The following is a 26,199-nucleotide window of genomic DNA, read 5'->3' on the forward strand; positions in this document are numbered from 1 at the left end:
AAACCTACCAGGCATAGCATCACTTACTGAGTATTTTTCTGAAGCCCAGTCCAGCCAGTGATCTCTCTTTGGAATCTCACGGGAGCGGTTTTTCAGCCGGTTTTTAATAGCAAACTGGGGATAAAAATGGGTGAGCAACTCACTCATGCTGTACCTGCCCTTGTCACATTCCCAACTCAAGGCTACCTTCCCCATCACCAAATATAAGTAGTGGCAAAACATTGAGGGTGGTGGGTTGCTGGACCTCTAAAATCTCAGATTGGATGCTTTATGATGAATTGTGTGCAGGGAAGTTTCTATGACACTGGTTGATTAAAAGTATGATGGGAGAATGAATCATAGAATCACTGAATCTTAGAATATCCTGAGTTGGAAGAGACCCACAAGGGTCACTGAAGTCCAGCTCCTGGCCTGTTTATGCTGTGTGCTCTAGTCACTGAACACACTGAGCCACACTGTCAAAAAAAGTGGCAGACCTGACTTAGAAATCCTGTCTTTAAGATCCTGCCTGTTTCCCCAAGGTAAATTTGGCAGTAGGATTGACCTAGATAAAGAGAAAACATCTGCTGTTAGCAACAGCTTCCTGAAATAGAAACATCATTATCCACCTAATAATAAGAGAGTATTTTTCACATAATATATTCAGCTCACACACCATGAAAAACAATTTATAAGGCTCTAATGCAACTTCAGCAAGTGTCTCTTGCATTTACATGAACGTGCTGAATGTCCGTAATATGAACGTGTGATATTACTGTCTGCTGAACTGATAAAGTTGAGAAAAACTGAAAAAAAAAATGGAGTAATATCTGATACTCTCTGAGTTTCTAAATTTTCCTTTCAGTTCAGTCTCCACCAGCATCTGCCACTTGTGGTTCTACTACATGGACATCAACTGAACAGTTCATGGAGCTAAGGGAAAACAATTGAAATGATGAAAGAATAAAGTAGGACCTAAATGTTTTTCTTATTCCTTATAGCTCATCAGCAAGACATCCCAAAGCAGGATAGAGAAGAACTCCAAAAGTCACCTCCCCTTTCCCTTTGCACCTTTTTGTCCTGCAACCTCATACTCATGCATAAAAAAGAAAATTACACACACTTACACCGATGCATTTGCACACTTCCAGCAAGACATTTCCTTGTGGTGGTGTTTTTCTGTACAATCCACTTCCAGCAATGAACACAACTGAAAAAAATATTATTATCCAAATGGGAATTCAAATAGCTGAAGCTCAATCCTGCACTGGCTTCTGGGAAGGTTTCCCACCCCTGTATTCAACAGAAATGCTCTGCCCTTGGGGCACACAGGATCACACTTCTAACTAAATAAAAAGAGTTCTTTAATGCCTACAGATGGAAAAAAATGCAACATCCTAAAAGAGGCAGTGTGATCCTTAGAAAGTCACTGTCGTAATATCTGCTCTGGTACAACAGGCACCTCCACATCTGATTCCCTCTGGGAACTAAAACTTTGAAAATTCACTTTGTCTATACTTTTTGTAGACTAAACTCATAGTACAATCCACACTGAATTACTGCACCTGATGGTGGAAATCAGCCCTCATCCATTGGAAATCTGTGAGGATTAATCCAGATACAACACAGGCTCTGTGTACTTGCATCTCACACACATTTCAATGGAAACTGCCCAAAGATCCCTGCCTCACACAGAGACATTAACAGAAATTACCTCCATTTATGGTTTCCACAAAGGGATATACAATTTAAGATACTGTTTTATCTTGGTTTTCTCCCTCAAAGCACAAAGAATATCAGAAAATCCTGTCAGAGATGGAGTTATCTGATTGTGTATAAGTTCTCCTGTTCTATGAGAGTCTTCAAGGACACTGGAATTCCAAAGAGATTAGCAGGGAGAAGCACCTTAAAACTGAGCATGAAATAATAATAATAATAACAACAACAATAATAATAATAATAATAATAATAATAGTAACCACCTGAACTTTTAAAACTAACCCAATTATCTGGGTCAGTCCACAGGCAGTGGAGAATAGCAGGTACTTCCATCCTAACACAGGAGGCCTGAGACACTGCAGGGAACTCACCTTTGCTTTTATCTGACTATGAAGACCTTTAGCATCCAAGTTCAACTTGCAGAACTTGAGAGACCTCTGAAGTAAGTTTAGGTGAGTAGCACTTTGCATTTGTGCAAAATCACCCAGAGTGGGTACCTGCACTACGTCATTTTTAGCATCTCCCTGTGAAGATGTTGGTGCTTCTAAAAACATGATTCATTAGGTTTGCTTAAATACCTTTTGGTGATGTCATTGACTCCTTTGGGAGCTGATGCTCCTGCATTTGGAATTAAATGGTATCAATCTACCCCATCCTTCAGAAATCCTAGCAGCCCAGAAAATCTTGCTCTAAATCTGCCTTTAAATGTATCCTTGCTTTCCATCAACACAGGGTGAGGGCCAGTCAGGGCCAAAAGGGTATTTTCTCCCATTCTGCATGCTACTCACATAGTCAAACGTATCAGTTCCCAGAGCATTTTAGCATGCCACAAAAGAACAGAGAGCTGCTTTGCCAGGCAGGACGTGGAATCTGGCAGCAGGACACAAGCTTAAAACACATTTCCACCGATGCCCTCACTGAAACTGCAGTACTTACACATTCATTTTACTCTGGGCAACTACTGCTCTGCTAGAAACGTTCATCATAGCATGGAGTGTGCACACAGTGTGGCCCTAAACTGATAGGAACAGGCCACAGGGGAAAATATAACCTCAGGCTTGTGACTATGCACTTTTTTGAAAATAATTGCTGCAACATTAGCTGTGGTCTGATAACATTTCTTCAGTATGCTGATTCTTCTTCCTGATAGAAATTTGAGTGGAGACAGCAACATGCACATTCTCTGATGGACTTTTCAAAATTCCAGATGCTGCAGTGAAATCACACAACTGCTTGGTCTCTCAGTGAAGGTAACAAGCAGAATGAGAAGTCACCCCATGCTGTGGCAAAAGTTCACACATGCAGTGTAATAAGGGAACTGCTCTTCTCAGCAGCTTGCAGCTGTGAAACTAAAGCTAATGGGGTGTCCTCTGTACTGGCTACCAAGGAGTAACATTAAAAATGGGGAGATTGTTGAATGTTTTATTAAGGTTGAAGAAGAAATCTTGACAAGTGCATTAATGGGGCTAAGATGCAAGCATTAAGAAGCACAGGGATTTTGGCTATCTCCTGACACTTGGATAATAAGGATTTTTTATTGCAACATAATAATAAGTTGTCACTGCAATTGTGGGAATTACTTCAGCCAAGCAAAGTAAGATAGCTCAGAACAAACTAACATCTCATCTAGCTTCTTCTGCAGCACATTGATTCAGCAGCAGAAGTCTGAGCCATTAAGGATGGCCCTGAGCTGCAGGAAGACCATGGAAAAGTTAGAAGTGGCATGTTAAACCTTTCTTCTATAAGCTGGGGATCTCTAAGGACTCCTCAGATTGCAGTTCAAAGGCCGTGCCTCCTCATAGGCAAAGCTGCAAGCCATCAGGAGAATCCTTTTGGTGCCTTCCTTCACATGAGAGCAAAGCAATTATATTGTGAAACATCCATCAGACCACTCCCTTTACAGTACCACAATAAAAGATTGCAGTAAAACCATGTTCTGCCCACCATCAGTCAACTAGTGATACTTATTGCTGTTCTGAACCGGGAATTGTTAGGTGACCTTGAACCCTTTCATTTCCCCTCACAGTATCCATCCAGAATTAGCGAATTTGTGAATTTTCTCATCTGTCCATCTATTGGACTCAAAAATGGTAACTCCTATTACCACTCTTTCCACTCACCAAGTGCCAACACCATCAGTGCCGCTGGGACGCCAAAAGCCAGTGCATAACAATCCTCTCCAAAACATTTCACATCCCCTGAAAAAGAAATAAAAGCAGCTCATTACATCTAGACTTATGTTACTGGGGCTTTTGATTTGATTCCCTAAATCAGTCACTTCCCCTGGTTTTAAATCTTTTTTGCTGTGCTTGACACTGTGAATTGAATCTCCTTGAAACAGTTGTCCTCCCTTGATGAAGACAATTTGGAAGCAGGGTTAGTGTCTGCCAGCAAAAGCAGCTGATAATGGGATATTGATGAAAACGGTAGAAGGGAGGGGGCAGACAAATAGGTATAAAGAAGCATTAGGAACTGTAATTGGGAAAAAAGCACAACATTTAAAATAACCTGAAGCCATTCTGTATTTGACTAGATCTAAATAACCAGTACTGTGCTGCACCAGTCTTGAGTGAAAAACCTGAAACTGTTTTCATAGCAACCTACAGTGGACAAAGTGGAAGCCAATGCCTGCACTCCGTAAGTGGGAGCCCAGGATCAGCCCTAGAACTCCAGTTCCCTTCCTCACCACCAGCAATCCCACTAGGGGCAGCCTGCTTCAAATGTCAGGTCTTGCAGCAACCCACTAGGAAAGCAGGTGTGTTACAGCATGGGCTGCATCAATCTGAGTTCTGGGTCACTGAAACCTGCACCTCTTGGACCAGCCCAGTTCTTGCATCGTGCTCTGGCTGCAAACAGCAAACCAGCAGTGGGCTCTGTGTTTGAATGCCAGGGGCTAGACATGACTGCCTTCTTACATGGATAATGACTAAATGGCTAAAGTAAGCCAACAGAGTTAACAGGAGACCAATCCATGAAGCCTTCAGCTGCTCCTGTTTGTTGCAGTTGGAAAATCCCAGTGCATAGCTGTGTGCATGCATAGCATTTATTTACTTATTTTCAGCAAAATAGCTAAAATCCAATAAAGCTGAGAGCATGGGCTCTCTGAGCACACTGAACTTTTAACATGTTAAATGAGTCGGATTTCTCTACCTAAAAGCATATACTTCATATTTGTACCAAATTACTACAAACTGCATTTCCTGCTCTTCCAAGAAAAGATTGCACACTTAGCAAAAATATTACTCTTTCCCCATCCTCTCCAGTTCCATTTGCAACTAGATTATACTGGCACATGATTTGATGCTCCAAGGGACGGAATTTTCATCTGCCCATTGACCACTTTAAGCAAAAACACTTCCCAACTAAATGCTGACCTAGAGACACCAGAGAATAAACAAGTAAGAGATAGAGCATTTGTCTTTGTCCCTGTGCATGGTTTAAACATGAGAAAAGAGCCTGTTAAAATGACACTCCAAACAAACAGAGCTTTCTGGAAGCCACAAAATGGAATTTAAAAAATGGCAACTAAATGTGAAGACTACCTTGTCCCTGTCCCTGTCACCTATGGCCTGCTGCTCTGCCTCTGTTCCCATACTGAAAGTGTGCCAATCCCTTTGGCTTCGAAGCCCTACGATACAATGAAGTAAGTGCAGCAAGGCTCGGGGACAAAAAAGGGTTTTGCAAGCAGGCTGGAATATAAAGTAGGTCTTAAATGGGGCATAGGCCTGTGCTTTGTCTTCAAAGCTAGTTGCTCAGGGTAGCAATCTTGCAAGCAGACCCACACAGACAAGCCTGAGTGCCAGGACAGGGCCCTCCAGAAGTCAGCAGCATCTCATGTGAGGGAGAAGGTAGGACTTTAAAACCAGCCCTGCTAAGTCTTTCCACCCTGATACTGCACAGGACAGCAGAGCTCATTTCCCATCCACAGTTTACCTGAAGCCAAGTCCTTCACTGGCAGTGGGGAACAGATGACCATATAGGTCCTTCCACCTTTCATGTTTTAATTCTGTAGTTCAGGCTGGCTTTCAAATACTACCAGGAATATAATTTCTGTGAGTTGTCTGCCTGTATCATAAATCTGTTCTGCTGCTACAGCACGATTAACAAGGTGTAAAGGCAATACACTGACCACTCCACAGATAATATAATTTCTGCCATTCTGTTGTCATAAGAGTCTAACTATGCACAGCAGAGTAGTTAGAGGGCAGCTAATTTATTGTTTTATTCTAAATCCACACTGACCTCTTAATACAGGAGTTACAAACGTGGAGATCAAACTTCCAGCATTAATGGATAAATAGAAGATGGAAAAAAACTTGCTTCTCTCTGAGGTCTAAAACAAGAGAAGACAACGTCAATGTCATGGCTAGTACACAGCATTGGGCTTGCAAATTGAACACTATCAATTCCCTCGTTAGGAAGGCTGGGTAAATATTGACATAAAGTGCATAAAATGTTAAGCAAACAAGCTCGTGTTCAGGTGATGGTAAATGCTCGCACAAATCAGCTCACGTTACTCGAGAAGTGCTTTGGGGCTTTTTGGCATTTCAGAGGAAAAGCCACTGCTTTGAGAGTGTTGTGAGACTGGAAGGAGGGGAAAGCATTTACTTATTCAGAATAAGTAGCATGATTCAGATCCTTTGTCACCAATTCAATCCAATTTGGCATGGTTTGACAAGCTCATAATTTCTTTCCACGTCTGAGCTCTTTTTTTCCCTCTATTTCCTGTGTTGAAATAGAAAAAAGAAACCTGTATATTTTAAGGAACTGGTAATCACAGCATAGATGAAAGAGTGCCAGCAATTGAGAAGAATCCATTAAAGAGGAGACCATCAAGGTGAGGCCAAGCAACCTCAAACTAATAAGGTAAATTAAATCTAGGGGAGCAAATTCTAGACCCTGATGGAGCAATGAACTCTAAGAGAAAGAGTTTTCAATTTAACCTAAGCTGTAACATATTGTAGTTTATAGAGTCAAAGAATTCATACTGATCTTCTTTCTTCCTTGATAATTCAAAATTTGGAAAGAATCAAGAATTTGATGCAGAGTTTGGTCTTTTGTGCAGAAGTAATGTGTGCATGCAGTCTCTCCTTGCTTGTGGAAGGGACATATAGTCACACGTGTGCTGTATATAGTGTTAACCTCCTCCCTGTGCCTGGGTGGGCCAGCAGAGAGGGGAAACAAAAGCAGGCTACCTGACCCACCCCGTGCTCATGTGTATTAGCAGCTCTGGGACACCTCAGCTGATAAAGGTAGCAGGAAAATTGCATCAGACATTGCATGGTGCCCGACAGAGAGCTTCTCGGGGCACCTTGAGCCTCATCTCTATGACCTGAGCATCATTTGAATGCAAAGCTTTAACTTAGCTGAATGCTAGAAAACTCCTCAGGGGCTGTGGTTCTGTCTCTTTTCCTTCTAATGTGTCCTGCTTCCATCTGCTCCCTGTGACAACAATATTCACAAGGCTAGAAAACTGGAGAAAGCGTGAAGAATTGCAGGCAGCTAAAAGAGGACAGCTGTAAAGTAATGAATCCTGAGCTCCAAAAATGTAACAAAACTTCCTGTAACTGATGGTGCAGCCAACAGGAAATATTGCTACTTCGTATGGCAAGAAGCCTCTTATCACAGGGGATTACTGCAGGGAAGAAAGGGAGGTGGGAGACTATGAGAGAGCTTCTCTTTATGCCACCTTGTAAAGTGGGTACTGAGAAGGTCAGGGTGAGAGCCCCATCACCTCCCACTGCCACGCACCAAGGAGTCTGGGGGTCTCCTTACTTGGATTAAGTGTTTCTGCCTTGACCTAGCACAGTTAGGAAGACCCCACCAACTAAGGTTTTGGCTTTTACACAATTTTATTTCCTAGAGTGTTCAAGGCTGACCCATTCATTCCTCTTAAATTACATAGCCTAGACTAAAGAATTTGAAAGCCTTATAAAAATCATCTAAATGGCATGTTCTCATGGTTAACAGAAAACAGCAGTAGGTCTGACTACCTGTTATATTCATTTCCTTGCTGGTGGTTTTGATAATCCAGAACTTTCTACTGCTAAACAAGTAAAATATATTTTCTTTTTCATTCTACCTTTGTGACTAGTTATTTGTCATCATAGAGAAAACTAGAGAAATTAGCAGCCTCAGCAATCTTCCCCATTCCTGGATAGCCCTCACATGACTTGTCGAGGGTGGTGCAGCAGAACCCTCACAGTCCTGCCCTCTTCTAGCCAAATTGTCATGGCATGTTTCTAACACTTCATATCTGAGCAAATCAGAATTTCTGAGAGCGGTCATAAACTCAAGCATGCAGCTTTTGACATGATAAAGTGTAGAGCAACAGTTACCAAAAAGAATGTGGTAATAAGAGAAGAGGATAGTGATGCATAAAGAATTTGGAGCATCTTATTTGACAAATTTTCAGATTTTAGTGATGGAAAGAACAATGGTCAGAGAAAAGCTGAAATAGCTAGAAAAATAATGACCCAGCTGCTCCCAAATTATACTGATTGGAATAAAGAATTTCTTTCCTATTGTCTTAATCTTTTGCGCAGACATACATTAGCAACATGATTTGGATTAGCTAATTTGAGAAAAGGTACTGTACATGATAATCCTGATCTCCTTGGCAACCAGAAAATAAAGAAACAAAGGAAAGCTATTTAGCACCAAAAACACCATACTGCACTGTTTGAAAGCAGCTTTGGTCCCTAATTAATATGTGCAGCAGCTTCCCATTCATATAACGTATTTTAAATATAATTTTGTTCAGGCATTTTTAACTTGGATTTCTAATCCCATAGACAAAGTCATTTGGAAATCTCCTGCAGATAAAGCTGTTTTCCTTCTTTGACCTCCCACCAAATCAGTCCCCATCACTGTCTGTGGTAGTACCATTCTCAAAGTTGCAGATCCAGGACTATTATGCTCCTGAAGTACTTAAAAGAGAATCAGATTGATGTTGTGCATTTACCTCAAAACATAAACTTGTCTCTAGGAATAGCAGGGGTAATTTAGTTATTTATACACAGAACTACTTCATCCCAAGTTTTCAGACAAAACAAATGAGCCTGTGCACTTAAGGACTCAGATGAAGTTTATTGTGCCCTGAAAATTAAGGGGAATCAAATGCTTCATTTCATAGTGAATTTTTAAAACTTATTTCAGCCTACCTGGAGTAGAAGAAAATAAAACATGAATATAAACACCCCTCAAACACTACTCCAGAGGAAAGAAATATTCTGGTTGGCCTCCAACCTTTCATTCCTTACAAAATCAAAACTTCTCATTCCAATTCTGATAATTTAAACTTCCTATCACATAGCATAAAACATTTGTTTCTTCTGAAAGGCCAAGTCATTTCAAAATTGTAAAATAGAAAACTTTCTATTTTGAAAAGTACATTTGAAAAAGAACGAATAGAGCAGAACACATTGTTCTTATCAAAATGCTTTTTACAGTTTTCTTTCTCTAAATTAGTTTTTCTTGAAGGTAGCACACAGGTGAATGTTTGAGCTTTTGTATTTGATAAATTTTTGGAGAGCTGTAGTCTGAATGCTGGAGAATGGGTATAGGCCCACACAACCACAGGCAGTTCAGGTTTTCTCTCTGCAGCTGTAAAGTTGGAATAATAATATATATGTGCCTGAGAAGGGTGCTGAGATTCATTAGCTGAAGTCTATAAAACACTCTGAAGATAAGTGTTACATATTATCATACTGTAATTAGGTGGTAATTGAAAGATGCTGGATAAACACTATTAATCATTAGTATTCATAGAAGTAGCACTTGTGTAAATGCTGCTGTTGGACCTCTTATAATTCTTTTGGGACAACTGTTGGTGCAGCAAGCCAGGACACACGCACTGGGATGCATGCAGCTATCCTAGAGCATGTGTGCTGTGCTGCCAGCCTGCTTTTGGTTAGAGCTGTGCCAGCTGGGGAGGCTGGTGACCACTGGTGACCATTGCTGATCTCCTTTCTGACACATCCCCTAAAGCACCAGGTGCAACTGACAGCATGTAGATGTGCCAGCAGGAGGATCTGCTTTGGACAAGTGACCACAGAGTGTCCCATGTTTTGTTACTTCTTAGTAATCATAAGCTTCATCACTTCAGCATCACTCATGCAGTTTGTGTGCAGAAAGCACAGCTCTTACCAAAATTTTAAATTTAGCCTATATTATTTCATTACCTGTTGACTTCATACCTGGGGTATTGCAAAAGACAAGGAGAAAACTGCCCTACTGGGCTCCTTGTCCAAGGGGACAACTCTTATCCAAATTTTCCAGTGCTTTTCCTGACACACTACTAGTCTAATGTCCTTCTTTAATGCCTCCATTGATGGGAATTTCCACCTCCCAAAGGCCTTATTATTTCCCAGTATTTCTCTAGATCTATTTATGGAAAAAATTTTCACACTGTTAGTCCTAAATAATCCTCCTTGATTTTAAGCCTACTCACCACAGACCCCAACAGGTATTTTCTTTTTTGTAGCAGTGGCTTTCTACATATTCGAGGACTTACACCCTGCACACAACTTGGTGACTTGAATGATTGTCATTGAGAAAATAGAAATTTTTATTTGTGTATTAGGTCAACATAAATCTATTTAACTTCAAGTCAATTTAAAAATTTAGCATTTTGCCTGAGGATTAGCACTTCCTGACCTGCTTTGCTTCCTTAAGCACTATCTTATCCCTGGTTTAGCCCCTGTTCTGAATAATGGGAATTTGAGATTAGTGCAGATGAGGGGCTACACTCATGACAGAGAATGAGGACACAGAGCACCTGGACTACAATTCTCAGGATACACAGCACAAACACAGCTAAACAGAAGCATTTTCCCAAGTCTTCAGAACTTTCCATTCTGGAATAGCCAGAAAGCATTCTGGCATTACTTGCAAAAGACTAGAATTTCCTACAGTTCTTTCTGAACAACATCTGAGACACGGACTATGACTGATTTGAGGAAAAAGTCCCACAGAAGCATAGGCTGGTGATAGAGTCTTTTCTTTCATTTTCCATATTCCACTGCAGCACATTATAATCACTCCTACTGAGGTGATCCATTATATATCCAGTTCCATGATATGCAAGACAGCTTTTTTCAACTACTCTGATGTCCAATTAACATTTAGATGATTTGATGCAATTATGACCTATCCTTTCCAGTATCAATCCTGTTCTCCTGACATTTTGCCTTCCTGAAGCATCAAGATTCTCTCGAGTTTTATGCAAACCACCCTACCTCATGTCTTTTCCAGCAAATTGGACCTTATTCTAGCACAACAGGATTTGGATCACATAAACATCCTCACAAAGTAAGCAGACACTGCAGATTTTAGGAAAGAAAAGAAGTCTTACATGTTCCTCTTCAAACTGGTCCCCACCAAATGCAGAGACACAGGGCTTGATACCTCCCGTTCCAAGGGCGATCAAAAACAGACCAACCATAGACAGGACCCTTCATGCAAGAACAAAAATATCACCATTGCAAAACCTTTCCAAAGCTTATGAGAGCATTTTAATGTCACCCAACCACGATTCCTTTGATAATGTTGTCTTTTGCACACAGGTAATGATGATGAGCTAGATAAACAAATTAAATATCCTAATAATTTGAAAAACAAATTAATTATCCTAATTTCTGCATTCTGTACCAGTCAATTAACCAAACTGGTTTTGTCAGTTTCTTATTATTCTGAGGTCCAATGGACATATAGGAGATCAAAGATCTGTGGAATTATTTTTACTTATATGACAACAAAAGCTGTCAGAGATCAATTGAGAAAAAGAAAAACAAGAAAAAGGGGAGTACTTTTTGCAGCCTTGTAGCCTGGGTAAGAGCAGACAAACTGTTCAAAATTAGGCTCATTCTTGTGTGTTTTCTAATTCCCAGTGGTTTTCAAAATGCCATTGCTGGCCTGATAGATTATGTTTCTAGGGAACAAGAGTATCAGGACTGACCAGGTCTGGGACAAAAGAAAACTGTTGTGTAAACAACATGTGCTCCTGCCTGCATGTGCATATTTTTTGAGCCATGACTACATAGACAAAACCAGCTTGGTGGTTTCAGAGACACTACTCCGACTGCCTATCAGTTTAGAATTTAGAGGGTTGTATCCTGTGGAAGAGACAGACCCTGTCATCAGAAAATGCATTTCAGTTCTGTGTTCCCATGCATATGGGAGAACCTTGCTGAGCTGGGCAGCTGTGCTGATGAAATCAGGGCGGAAGGAGCCTGGTGCAGGCAGTTGGATACAGGAGACCAAACCAGTAGCATGGTATAGCAGTGAGGGGTGATCCCCAATCCCTGTGCCAAAGGGGTTAGAGTCTGTGTGGTCATTTCCAACTCCATCTGGCATGTTCACACCCTTTTGCTCTTACTCAGACATTTCTAACCCTTCCCTGATGAACGTAATCCATGCACAGCCCCCAAAATGCTGGTATGATGGAAATAAAACAAAGTACAGACTTGGGTAAACTAACTACCATCACAACCTGCTACAGTACTGTGGCTTCAAGGGCTACTTACACATGAACTGCCTGGTTGCCCAGGGATGGAATGGCACCGACTGACTTTATCAGATGGCCAACAACATACACAATGGAGAGGTAGATGATCGTCCTGTGAGGAAAACAAACAGCAAGTGACTGAAGGCGCTGGTGATGTACAATCTGAAAACGGAGTGTGCCCATGGGCCCTGATACGGCAGCTCTACTTGGCTGACACACAAGGAACTGGTTTGTTCTACCAGTGGTACAATGGGCAGCTGTAACTCCTTTGTGTCAACACTGAGTGCACTAGAAGGAATAGATATGCAAATGGTTCAGATTAAGGAGGGATAACCCCTGCTTTATTTGTAGACATCACTGAGCAGAATAAATGAAAACTGCTCCAGCCTTGTCACACATGGAAGACTGCAAAGAGAAGAGCACTGTTCAGGCCCAACTCAAGTTTCCAGATTACTAATAACTGGCATTTTGTAGGATGTGCATAAGTGAATCCCTTGACTGGAATGGATGCCTAGAGACTGTTGTCCACATTCAACCCACCTAACCAACAAACCTGTCTTAGGAGTGTGGTTTCCTCATTGTAAGTCTGTTTTGGGTCCCAAGTATCTCTGAAAGACTGAGCTCATCTATCTGCCTCCCATGTGTTGGTGAGGGAGAAGAAGAAATATGAGCAGGATGATCAGACTCTTGAGTGCATTCTATTCCTTCCACCTTCTAGATTAAAAGAAATCTATGTATTCTTGTGCTGAAGACAAATACAGAGGTGAAACAAAGGACTTGTAAGGACAGAAACACTAGAAGAATTTCTGAGTTTTGAGCATGGAAGAGGTCCCTGATGCATTCAAACCCTGGTTGCAACAGCTAATTTAGCACCACATCAGATCATTCCTAAAAGCCCCTCTAATCTGTTATATTGGCCAAGGTCCAGCTACTACAGCAAAAGCCACTTCCCATTAAATCATAGGGATTACTCCAAGAAGTCTCTTGCCTAACACATGATCATCTGTATAAGGATTTACCTTCTCACAACATCATGCTGCAAGATAAACATCCTCAAAACTAATGAACATAGCTAGGTGACCTAAAATAATGAGTTTAATAAAGCCCCACTGTTATTTTTTTCCACTGAAAGGGACAAGACAATGACTAAAACCGAGCACAGAGAAAAAAGTACACTGATAGCTCCTTAAGAAATTTCTTCTGGCTAGGCATATGGCAGCTGTTTATTTCCTATTGAGACTCTTCTGCCAGATAGGCTTAGCCCTAGAGAGAGAAGTTCAGCTGCACTTCATCACCCTGACAGCCAAGACTCCTCAAACAATGAAAAAACAGAGTCAAGCAAATAAAGTCCTGTATCCAGCTGCTCATCACCACTCTGGGGTAGATGTTGGCTCCACAACTTATCAGAAGGGAAGACTGCCTAAGGACTCTTACTCAGGAAGAGTCTACCTGGTTATGTGCTGATGGAGATGATTTGAGAGAACACAGGTTTCTCAGGCATAAAAGTGGGTGCGCTGATACATTACTTATGCTGTGAGAAGTGTAAGGAAGTACAATACAGTTAGTGACATTTCACCTGAATCTGAGATCTACGTGATGACATTGCTTCCTCACTTGAATCATCTTCGTCACTTCCTCATCTTTGAATCCTTCTCAGAAGCAGACCTTAGCAAACTGAGGGTTAATTGCCCTACACCTCAGATTCCTGAAGTCAGGTAGGGAAGGACAGTGGAGGAAAAAGGTTATTGTAACATTTAATTTGTCCCAACTTGGTTGCCTATTGGCCTTTGGGTGTTAGACAAGCACAGAACAGCATGAGCAAACAGATCAGCTCTGTTAAAAGAGAGGAGCTGACCTTCATGAGTGTGTCTTTGCTGCACACTGAGCTCAAAACTGGGAGCAAGCACAGCACTGTCCTTGCACAGGCTGCATGGTGTCGATGCATGCTGACTGAATTAGAGATCTTCACTTACTTGTATTTCCCCAGCCACGAGTCTGCCATGATGGCTCCAATGACAGGTGTGAAATAACACAGCGCAGAAAAGGCATGGTACACAGCAGTGGAGAGATTCTCATCCCAGTGGAAGAAGCTTAAGAAATACAGTGTCAGGACAGCTAAAAGGAAACAAAAAAAGAATAATATCAGATAATTAATGTGTATATCTGCAGGTAAGAAGGATCATGGTGGCAAGAAAACTACTGATTTGTCTAGCAACTGAGCAGTGTGGTGGAAAGATCTGTGCTTCCAGACCTGTTCCTCATAATCTCTGACACAGGAGAAGCTAAAATGAGATATATGAGTATCTGACATCCTTTGCTCATAAACATTTATGTTTAGCTGAAAAATGTATTTTCTAGCTTATCTTACCCTAACCTGTAGTTCTGTTTATGCACTTTTTCTTTTTGCAGATTAGGTGCCTGTAAGATTCAATTCCCAAGCACACTGATTGCACATCAACTACGAAAGACATCACACAGTAGAAAACCAGATTTGATATAGAAAATTGTATAATAATTTAGACTGGAAGGTACATTTGGAGCCCTCTAGTCCCAACTTCTTCTCATCTTAGATATAGCAACAATGTTAGGCTACACTGTTCATATGTGCATTCCAAAATATCAATCAACTTTGAAATATAGCTGATACTACACACAGCACTGCTCAGAAACACCAATGCAGTTTGTGTAAAGACCTCAGGACAGGAAAGTCACAGGCCACATACCTCGCATGCCATAGTAGGAGAAGCGCTCACAGAACTCGTTTACCACAATGAAGGCAATGCTCAGGGGGTAGTTGGAGCCACACAGTTTCTGTGGAAGACAAACAAGAATGTATCAACTGTCAAAGCCTTCATCCCAGCAACATATTCTCGCAGTGTCTGGGTGGTGGAGAGGAGTCCAGTCCAAAAATCAAGTGCCCACAGCTGCTTGACTGGCCTGTGAGCTGGACTCAAAAAAGAGAGTGGACCCTACAGAAGTCTTGCATTGATTAAGGCTCCCCAGTGAATCAGCCTGGCTGACATGAACCCAGTAAGGACTGCCATGGGGATTTGTGGGCAATCAGCAGCCCACCATGCTTGTAGCTCCAGGAACTCCACTGGAAGGGTGCTACCAACTCTTGATTGCAATGTTAAAACATCACTTAGACCAAAAGAACACTTTTGGATGCCTTTTCTTCTGTACTTCATATAAAGCTACCACCCTGCCCCAAAACTGCTCCCTCTTCTAGTACCAGACCTTGCCTCAGAAACTGGGAGACCCCAGGGATCTGCTGTCTGCTTCTGTGTATAAAGCTGCTACCTCTCTCAATCTCTGCTCCTCACTTGTGCTGAGCTGTGCCACCACTCACTGAAGCAGAGCATCAGCTCTCTGTCTGGCACTCCCTCAGGTATGGCATCCATTTCATATTCCAAGATTGCTGGCACAGCTATGGTTAATTCAATTTATTAATCAGAATTTTTGAATAAAGCCAGTGATGGGACTGTCAAGCCTGTCTAAGTGTGGCCACTCTTTCTCTGAGCCTGGCTTTACTGCAGCTAACATCAGCACTTCCCAAGTGAAATACAAGGCATTAAACAGATGAGTCTTGGCATGACCCTGTGGGGGCCTCTGTCCCTCTTGCTACCCCACCGTGGTCTGAGCTAAGCAGCTTTCAAATTCCAGCTGCTTAGTGGCTCCACTGCCTCACAACAGGAAAGCAGGTTTGCACAGCACTGCCCAGCCTCTGCCAATTAGCAGGAGAGGGGCTGGCCATGGATTTGGTGAGGAATCTGGAGGAAGTGTGATATTAACAGATACAACTATACTTATAGATTTAAATAGCCATGGTATGGGCCAGTAAGATGAACTCTTCATATGCATTTCTGTGCTTCATGTCAGAAATAATGAATTCCTGTATTTCTTCCCAGAGTCCCAAATGCAAATACAGTACCAAAATAGATGTGTTTATTCAGGTTTATTTTACCACCAAGAGACCTAAGCTTATTTAGATTCCCAAAGCAATGGCATCAAGCTTAGAAAAGTATAGCTTAATGACACTGTCTTCCTCAACATTATGAAAGAGTAAAAAAAACAAACAGAAAATCAAAACTCCACAACTCCCACCTCCCCTCTACTTTCCATTACTTAATCCTCTAAAGACAAATATTTTTGTCCATTTTTATATATAACATGTATCTATATATCTTTCTTATCAAAGGGTTGCCTTTTTATAAGAAACCCTTAATCTTTTTGCTTTACTAGAGTAAATAGATAATTATCCATTTCATTTATGATTTACTCTGAAACCATTGTGCTCAGCAATATGGCTTGTAAGAGTTTGCTCCCTTGGAAACTGCACTGGGGCCTCCTGCTTTTAGAATAGCCTAAAAATGGTGGCATATATAAGCTGTAAATGCACAAACACACAACCATATGCACACACAGAATATTTTTCTCCAAAAAGTTTTTCATAATGGAAGAAAATCCATAAGAGGCAGATTATGTTCCATGTTTGTGCTGGGAGGCGTTTTATGAAATTGGAAGTAAAATTGTACAACAGGGATTTTTTTCTCCCTCTTCTTCCCAGACCTTACTATACATACTCATGGCATTTAATAAGGTGCACACAGTGACTGTCCAAACCAGGTGGACAGGTGGCAGGAGCACTGCTGCCTGAACTCACCCCTCCACACCCAGTGCACAAGTTCCAGTGGATTTATTTGCATGAGTTTAAGGTGTAGTGACTCATTTCAGCCATTCCTGCTCTGGAATGGGCACCTCCTACAGATGAGCAGGGGCAAGGAGGGAAAGGAGAGCAGGGGGCAGTGACTTCTCAGCTAAACCTCCCCAAGTGCCTGAGCCACAACCCTGAGTAAGTGCTTACAAACACAGAGCAAGGACTTACAAGCAGGGGTACTTCCATCTGGTTTGTGTGTCATGAGATGGCATCAGCATGTGCAGAAACCCTCATGTATTCTCTCCACAGTATCACTGACCTGCCTGTGGCCTGCCTGGACATCCAAAAGTGGGAAGCTTTCATCCATGCGGACCGCCAGATGCAGTTTGCTCACTTTTGTGGAGGAGGACCGTGCTCAGCAGACAACCCCAGCAAAAGCAAAGAGGTTAAGCCTGGATTCATGAACACACAGATAGTCTGCAGTGCTTAGCTACCACAGCAAACCTGGGATCTGCGGGATTATGGATCTCTTAAAGATACTGTGGAAGTTGATAGACTGTGCCTTTTAAAAAAGGAAAGTTCATTTAAAGTACCCACTACAGGAGACGTTTGTTTTCAGCTCTCCTTCTTGCTAACTAATGACAAAACAGGATAAAGATTAATATTTCCCAGGAGCTCTGGATATCCAATAGTTAATGTCTGCACAGTAATTAAAATTGAGTTAAATAATTGGTTTGCTAATGGCATGACTGTGAGTTTTAAGACGAAGTATTACATATTATCCTGCAAGTCAAAGCAGCTACAACATAAGCCAAATTCTTCCTGAATCCTATGCAGTGAACAGTTTTTAGGGCTCAAGCATTCAAAAAGAATTAGCCTGAAAACCGGCACAAACACCAAAGCTGCACGGCAGCAACACATTCACCTGAATAAGGCTATAAATCAGAGGCAAAGATGGCTCTGGCACCACAATTGGGCTCTGCTACACTCACCAGTGGCCTGTCCTCAATCCCTGTCCTTCCTTCTGCTTTTCATCATCTGGGTACCCTTCCCTGGTGGGTTTCATCAAACTAAAGAGAGTTCAGCTCCCTCCCTCCTATGCACAACAGCTCCATCCACTTCAGCGATCTAAGTTTTTTCCCACAAGGAAAGTAGTGTTCAGAAAAAGGCAATAAATCCCTTACCCTTTTCCCCAAACATTCAGTTAGTTTGTGTTCTCCCTTTAAGCTGCACTTTCTTAACTTAATCAGGTTAGTGGAAGGATTTTTGCCTTGAGTTGTTAAGGCTTATTTCAACCCTCTGCAAGAAAGGGTGTTTGTCTCTAGCCAGAGCACAACAGAGGAGAGAACACAGAGATCTTGCAATGTTTAAAACAAGCTGAGCAGAAAGCAAAGCAAAGCAAACCAGCAGTAACACTTACCGGAGATTTTTTCTGAAGAGGGAAATCTCCTTTGGAGGGATCATCTCCTGCAGAAATAAAAGTGAACAAAGTTTCCTTGGATTCGTTTCTCTGAAAAGCGTTCATCTCCCCTCTCGCCTTGTCTCCCACCATGCTATGTGGCTGTGGTGAGTTGACTGGGAAGATTTCCAACCTCAGGCACGAAGTTTGATTCAGTTTGAGTTAACCCTAATTGAGCACATTTGTGCAGCCAGGGCAGAAAGGGGAGGGAGATGCTACCAGGAAAGATAATTCCAGAGTTCAAGAGGAATCAGGGAACACAGCCTAAATCAGTCACAGGTTGAGGCTGTCAGCACTTTGTGGCACAGACCTCCCTGTTGTTTGGCATATCCCCAGCTATTTTACGTGCACCAGCCCAGCATGGTGCTGGATGCTGCACAGATGTGAGCTGAATAAATATCCCAGGTCCCAGATACACCTACAGCCTGTGGATTTAGAGCAGAGCATGCATCTCCCTCCCAGTGTGGTAATGAGAGGTTTACTCTGCAGGGATCTCATTTCACTGGAAAGCCACAAATTCCAAGACATAACTACTAAAATGTTCATCACACCAAACCCTTGGACGCTGGACGTCACAGATGCCTGCACTGTGATAAATCATTTCTTTGCTACTACAGGAGTGAAGTGACCCAGGGTTCATTCCCACACCAATTCCCTAGAATGACCTTGCCTTTTCCCATGGGACAGTTTAATCAAATGCGCACAGCCAGCACCCAGAAGTAGCCCCAACACCTCTCTCTCCTTTCCATTTTCCAGAAGACCACTTTGGGGCTCCACATGTGACAACTGCAGCCCATCTCTGCTGGGAGTCCCTAGATTCCCCCTGCAGGTACACTGTGGTCCCTCCTTCCATGCCCTTCCCATGGCAATAGTGGAGCTTTTCATTTGCGTTCTTCCAGTGCCAGTTGCAATTGCAGAGCAAAACTCACAACCTTCCCATAAACTATCCTCAGTGCTTGTGGCTCTGCTGTATCCTCAGTGCAGTGCAGAGGTTTTTTCTTCCTCTTACACTTGACTTCTTCAAAAGGCAAATGTTCAAAGAATTTTCTCAAATATTTTTCCCTTCTTTTATCAGTAATGCATAGACCACACCCAGAATCCACAGCTGGTACAAGGAGTCTGCATAAACTCATCCTTAGTGCAAGTACCGAGTTGCTGATAGTGCTTGGTTATCACAAGAACCAGGTTTGCAGCTGATGAACCAGGAAAGAGCCCTTTGGCCACACCACAGATCCTTCATCTGGCTTCAGTTATTGCTAACAAGACATGGAGAACACTTACAAAGGGAATCAGATGTGGTGGACTGCACAGAGGAAGTATAATTACTATCCATCATGTACTCTGGCATTACTTCCTCTGAAAATCCCCAGAGATCCCATTTCACTCCTACTAACTGGGCAGCTAAACATGGGGTCAGCTGACTTGAAGGCCAAACTTCAGATGGTGCCAGAAAGTTCTACCCCTTCTTTGTTCCTTTTTTCCTCTACAGCAGTGGCAAAACAAGAGTTTGATACCTCATCTGGTAGTGCCACAAGCCAGCTCCTTGTCTTCAGCCCTCTCAGTGACCTGCAAACATGAACAGCCTTGCATTTCACCTGGGTGCAGCCTCCAGGGAGCTCAGGTTTATCAAGCCCTTTTCACGGGCATGAGTGCTCAAAAGCAGACCCAGAGTTGGGGGCAGAACAGGTCTTGTTCATATGGATCCTGCCCCTACACACCAGGTTAGCACCTACTCCAGTCCTGCAAGTCTTCACCCCCTGCTAGAGGCAGTAGAAATATTTCCAAGCCCTCTGCTGGCATCTCACGCCCCAGGTATTTCTATATGGCTCCCAGCAGAAATCTGCTGTATTCTGCCATACACAGGCAAGCAAAGCAAACACAGCAGCAGAGTTACTAAAGGAATAATAAAAAAGGAAGACAGGAAAGGTTTCACCATCCCTTGTACATGCTCCCATGCTGCTGCAGTGTGATGCCTTAATATTATCAGCCTCCTGCAGCTCTATTTCCTCTGTGTATATACAACCCTGTGTGTCACATAAGCTAAATGATTATTTTTTTAAACATACTAGCACGAAAAACCCTATCAGTCAGTAGGATTAACATACTACTTGTCTAATGCACTGCAGAGCTCTCTAGGCCACTAGCTGCCAGAAGGTCTTCTCAGACAGAAAGGAAGAAAAGGAATTCAAATGTCTGGCAATAAATGGTAACTTGTAGAAAACAGCAAAAACAAGTTTAAGAGAATAAATTTGCAAGCACAAATTTAGATACAGATACAGAATGATACTTGATAGAAGGAGACCTGTGTGACTGGACTGAAAATCAGGAAGGAATTGTACTACAAATGGAAATAAGGTGGCATTTCTGAAGACAGGTATAGACAAACAGATCAAACATGGAGAGGCAGAAGTGTGCCTGCAAAGCTAAGGCACACAATGAACTACAGCTAGGAAGGGGACATAAAAGGCAATAAAAAAAGGTGTTAGAAATGCTGTCAGTATTGGAGAAAGAGGAAGGAAAATGAAAAGCTGTTATTTAAACCAGAAAACAATCATCCAGAGAAGCCAGGAAACTTGTGTCCTTTTTGTTATTTTTACCAAAAAATAAATTGCAACAAAGGTATGCAACACCTTTGAAATGAACCAGCAGGAGTATGTGTGAAATGAGACAAAAACTGCTTAAATAATATTTGGATTTCTCAAATGTGCTCAGATCACCAGACCCTGATGAAATTCACCTTCAAGTGCTGAATACCATATTGAGCCACTTCCCTTGTGAAGGGCAAAAGCAGAACAAGCATCATCACTGCCTTTAAAAAAGCAGATTGTTCCTCCAGGAGTGTTCCTCCATAACAAGAGAGATACTTGATCAGATAATCCCTTCTAAGCACCAAAAGGGGAATATGGATTACAAAACAGCCATTTCAGATTGGAAAATATGCTCTCAAACCAGACTGTTTTATTCTTTGGTAAGTGGAGTAACAGCTAGAGCAGCTCTGTATGTGATATATCCTAACTCCAGTGCCTCTGATCTCTTACAAGGAAATAGGGTCCATATGAAATGCTCATAATAGTGGACAACTGGGAAATCTCTGTAAGAGTATCAATGATTTTCCATCACATTAGGAAAGCGTGAAACATGCAGGTCCTTAGCTTTTCCATTATCAAAGAAAACTTCAGTACAGTCAGCATGGTGCTCGTTTGTACTCAAAACTAGGGTGAAGAAGCCTGGGAGACAACTGGGTATGAACTCAAAATGGTGTTGCAAAATGGGAGAAACTATTTTATTACTCTGGAATGAAAACTATGAGAATTGAGAAAGAAGAATACCAAATGGCACTCCTTTCCATTGACAGGAAAAACAGCCAGAGAGATGAACTATAATCCATTTTTGTTGAGGATAAGATGAGAGAAATCACTGACTTTTTTCAGCAAAGACTGACTTTTTTCAGCAAAGACTATTTGGGGCTCCTTTTTCCAATTTCCCTGTCAATGAGGACAGATGAGCATTGGAATAGAGATGGTGTGGCTCGGCCTGCAGGGTTCAGACAACCCATGATGTCTGTTACATAAGAATGCGTTAGGGACTACATAAATATCAGGTCCTGTCCCAGGGCAGGCATATAGATGAGGTGCCCTCCTGAGTTTCTGTGAAAATCTTGTGCCAAACAACTTCACCTGGTAAGCATGAAAGCAAGGATTGCTTTCTCCTCTTTTCTGAATTATCCCTTATACAACTGGGGAGTCTGTAGGATGATTCATGTGTGCATGTTACATTCAGCTACCAGATGCCTTGCATAGCCAGAAGTTTCCATTAATACATTTTTCTATGACTTTCAGTTTATAATTTAATTTTTTTTCTGGTTCCCAAATTCTCAGAAAGAGAATCTGCATTTTCACATTGCTTTTACAATCTTCACATTCTCACCACTCCCTGCTGCAATACTGTCCACATTAATCTGTTTATACTCAACTGATCTCTTCATTTTTACCTCCATTCATCTCTTGGTACAACCCCTTCCTAATTTTCAGCTCAGCCATACTTGTATAATGAGTCTTATTTTTAATTCATATCCACCTGCCATACTTTTATAGCCCTTTTACCACATATGTATTTCTCTCCTCTTTCTCTGTTTCCAAGATAAGGTTTTAAGAAACTAGATTAATGTGTGGCAGCAACACTTTGGGCTTAATGACCAGACCCTGAAAGGACATGATAACCTCTGGAGGTCTCTTCTGGCTTATTTTCTCCAATTCTTTGATCACAAGAAAGATCAGGGTTTAACTGATTTATACATATCAAGAGTGGTTTCCATTGCCTGTAGACTTCTTCCAAACTTCAAAGTAATTTAAGAAAATTATGTATCAAATAATTTGAACAACCAGGAAAACATGCCAGAAGCCTTAAAACCCACATCTCTCCTCTATTCCCCAGCCATTACAGACTTAAAATTGTAAAGGTATTTAGATCAATACCACTAACAATATCAAGTACCTAATTTGCATTTAAGAGCCTGTCATCTGGTCACAAGTCAACCTGTAACAATCAGAGAAACTTCTCATCCCTCCTCGTACCTTTTTGCCTTCAGTTTCTCCTACTATCAGCAAGAAGAAATCTTTAAAAACTTCCTCACCAGCTTGGGCTTCCTTTGCAGGCTGTGGTGTGCAGTCCCTCTCTGCCATTCCGTGATTTGGATGTCCCCAGCTTCGTTGTGCCTGAAGATGAACCTCATTATGCAATCCCAGCTCTCTTTCACCCTGCTGTTAATGTTTCACTTCTCAACAGCAGTCCTTTGGCCACCACTAAAATAGTTAAACTTCCATTTATTTCTGATCTGAAGTCATCTCTGCTCAGCTCTCAAATGTCATAGGGAATCTGCCTTTCTTGAATACAGCCTCTGAGGCTGCATGGCACCTTTCATGGATGTTCACGATCAATCATTTCACACTACAGCTACACTAACTTTCAATAAAATTACTACTTCTGGTTGAGGATAAGGACTGGCTCTGTGACTAGACAGGATCTACAGCTGGCCATAATGCACTAGTGAAACACTGAGAGACACCTGAATTTAACAGTGAAAAGAAGCATACAACAATATCGACAATGTGCAATAGTGAGAAGCCTAAGCTGATCACAATCAAACTCCAAAATTACATGAGGAATAAATTCCTACATATGATGATTCATTTGATAGATCAACAAGGAATGCAAAGCCTGAAGTAAAAGATGAAGAACAGCATGAACAACTCATAAAAAGATGATGGCAAATTGTGAGGGGCTTGCGAAAGGAGGATTGAAGCAAAACTTTAATAATGGCTAAAAAAGAGCAGGCTGTGCACAGAAGAGATATTAAAGAAAAGATAGATGGTAAGAAGAATTTAAATCTATAATGTAGGAAGTATGGCCAGGATCCAGGGAGTGTTATTCATATTATAAGAAGATAAAGCATAGATAAGTACAAAGCATAGCATGGCAAAGCCAGCAGGGTGAGACTCTGGGCAAGCACTGTGAAAAACAAGCAGAAAAGACATATGAGCACTACAGGCCAGACAATGCAACAGAGAAGAAAAGCTGGAGGGAGAAGAGTTGTTGGGAAAAATAAAAGGCTTCATTTGATAATGCTTGTGACTTATATTAGAAGATTGGAGAAGGGAGAGAAGAGGAACACATAAGGAAGGGCTTTTATTTCTGAACAATTATTTAAGAGGCTATCATAGCAAGGAAAAATTAGAATTTTTCTCTTCATTGAAGGGAATGTTCAAGCAAAACACAGAGCATGAGAGAGCTGAGGCAGGAAATGAAGAAAACTCAGCACAAACAAAATACAACCATGAATTTAAATTACTTTCTAGGCTCTCAAGTTGAGAGTATCACAAAACCACTGAAAAAACAATGGAAGTTGGTTCCAGAATAAGACTTGTGATCTTTCCAAACAGACCACTGATTAACAGCAAGTGAATACCAAGGAAAGCTATATATTGCATAGAAAATCAGGAATAATTTAACTATTCAAGCTGTCACTAAGGAAATGGGCTATGGGACCTCTTGAATAATTTTCCAGCTATTTTGCCCTCCACTTTTAAGATGTACTTGTTGCTATGGTATAAGGTACCAAGCACTGACTGGTAGCACTGGTTTCAATAAGTTCAAGACATAGGGTAAATGTACACACAGGTGCTCCAGGCAATGGGAACATGTCCAGTCCTTGGAATGTTTCTATGTTCTGCCCTTCATGATAGTTCTTTGTTCCCCCTTTATAGAAATTTAAGGCATTTTAGCAATGCTGCCCACTGCTGAGAGACAGTTCCTAGTTCAAACAATAGCTATTTTTAGTGTTCACATAGGTATGTAAAGTCAGCAACAGAGACAGCGCTCTGGAAAAAAACAAATGCAGAAAAGGAGAGCCAAGATAGGTGTGCAAGTACACGTAAGCTCCATTTCTAACTCAGTGCTGTTTGTCTCTCTTGGGTGCAAGTGATCAATTCTGACTGTCACAAGGTGTGCTGGTCTCAGTGCCATGCCTGTTGGTACTGAGATATCTGTCTGTTTCAGCCTCAGCTCAGGATCTCTGTTCAAAACTTCTGAATATCAGAGAGCCTGGAAACAGAAAAATCTAAACATTTACCCAGTCCACTTGCCTGGAGCTGAGGCTGGGTCGTCCCCTTCCTGGTGTGAGAAGGTGGGAGGTGCTTCCCTGCAGCTGGAAGAAAGATGTATGTGGTGAGGCAGAACTTTGGAAAACATCTGAGGACCATTTGGTGTCCCAAGAACATTTTCTCCCTGGTGGTTTCAGAAGCAGAATCTCACATAGCACCTTTCAGCAGCAGGTCTCAGGGCATCTCACTGAGCAGGTATCAGTACTTCCATTTCAAAAAGGAGAAAAAGGAAGAAACATCCTGATGAAGGTAGACTCCTCTGAAACCTCTTGCATGCCAGCCCAGCAGTCTCTCTGTTAAGCTGCCCCGCCTGCAGTATTATCAGAACAAGTGAGAAACAGCAACTGATTTATTGTGCCACAGGCTCTGAGAGACAGCTCAGCCACTGAAGACATCACAGTCTGCAGCAGCCTGGGTCTGGAGGAATGCTGAAAGACAGTTGTATCCAGTGTCTCAGCCACCCCGTGGGTACATTGTCCTCTCCGTGCTCACTTCCAGCCTCTGGGACAGATACTGCCTTGGGAATTTCTCTTTCTGCACTGATCTCTCAGCTGACCAGTAACTCTCTTCTAGTGGTGTGTCCTGCTCCCTCTCCCACCCTGCTCCTGAGGGAGAGGGGTTGTAAAATGCTGCTTTTATTGGCTTGAGTGAGGCAGTTGGTATTGAGAAACCAGAAATCCTATAACTATTCTATTCCTCACAGCCAGCTCACAGGGATGCCTGGAACTGGGGAGGGGGGGGCATCTGTTGGGCAGTGAAGGAGGGGCTACAGGATGTGACAGCAGGACCCTGGGATTTGGTTCTGGCTGCGTTGCTTGTCAGGCTCTTGAGCGCTTCTTTCAAGTTTCCTAACCTTAACTGCACTGCCCATAAAACAAGCATCAAGCTGCATAATCTCCTGTGCATCTGGGGCAAGTTGTTTCATTCATTAATCTGGCTACCGGACTAAGAAAATCTCAGAAAAAGCAGGAATTCCAGTTTTTCCAATCTTTTTTCAATACACCCAGAGTCAACAGCCTGTTTGTTGTTCTCCACAAGTTTTCCTGTGTCAGGAGACATAATGCACTGCACAATTTCAAATCTTTGCCATCTCTGAGAGGGTATTCTCACCATAACCCAGCACATAGATGATTTTTGGCTGTGGTTTTAGTCAGATTGCAATTGTGTAATCAGTATTTCATCAAGGCAAGCTGCCAGGGACAGAGAAGATGTAAATCCC

The 26,199-nt window shown here is 41.9% G+C and overlaps 1 protein-coding gene across 11 annotated transcripts in view; it reads right to left on the reverse strand.

Moving 5' to 3' along the window:
* Window positions 1-26,199, reverse strand: part of SLC15A2 (solute carrier family 15 member 2) — a 71,532-nt gene that overhangs the window by 30,512 nt on the left and 14,821 nt on the right. For 6 of the 11 annotated variants that reach the window (XM_030277160.4, XM_072932006.1, XM_072932011.1 and 3 more), the window contains exons 1-10: window positions 24,963-25,083; window positions 18,283-18,329; window positions 14,929-15,016; window positions 14,179-14,320; window positions 12,225-12,317; window positions 11,054-11,153; window positions 5,941-6,031; window positions 3,819-3,896; window positions 1,107-1,189; window positions 28-114 (exon numbers count right to left, since the gene is read on the reverse strand). In XM_030277160.4, the coding sequence (XP_030133020.4) occupies window positions 28-114; window positions 1,107-1,189; window positions 3,819-3,896; window positions 5,941-6,031; window positions 11,054-11,153; window positions 12,225-12,317; window positions 14,179-14,320; window positions 14,929-15,016; window positions 18,283-18,329; window positions 24,963-25,068 (915 nt within the window). In that variant the 5' untranslated portion in view covers window positions 25,069-25,083. Of the gene's footprint in view, window positions 1-27; window positions 115-1,106; window positions 1,190-3,818; window positions 3,897-5,940; window positions 6,032-11,053; window positions 11,154-12,224; window positions 12,318-14,178; window positions 14,321-14,928; window positions 15,017-18,282; window positions 18,647-22,954; window positions 23,031-24,962; window positions 25,084-26,199 lie in introns of those variants that run through there. The other 5 variants (XM_072932010.1, XM_041717627.2, XM_072932009.1 and 2 more) reach the window with 4 other exon arrangements.

The sequence above is a fragment of the Taeniopygia guttata genome, chromosome 7, assembly GCF_048771995.1.
Source record: "Taeniopygia guttata chromosome 7, bTaeGut7.mat, whole genome shotgun sequence".
NCBI lineage: Eukaryota > Metazoa > Chordata > Aves > Passeriformes > Estrildidae > Taeniopygia > Taeniopygia guttata.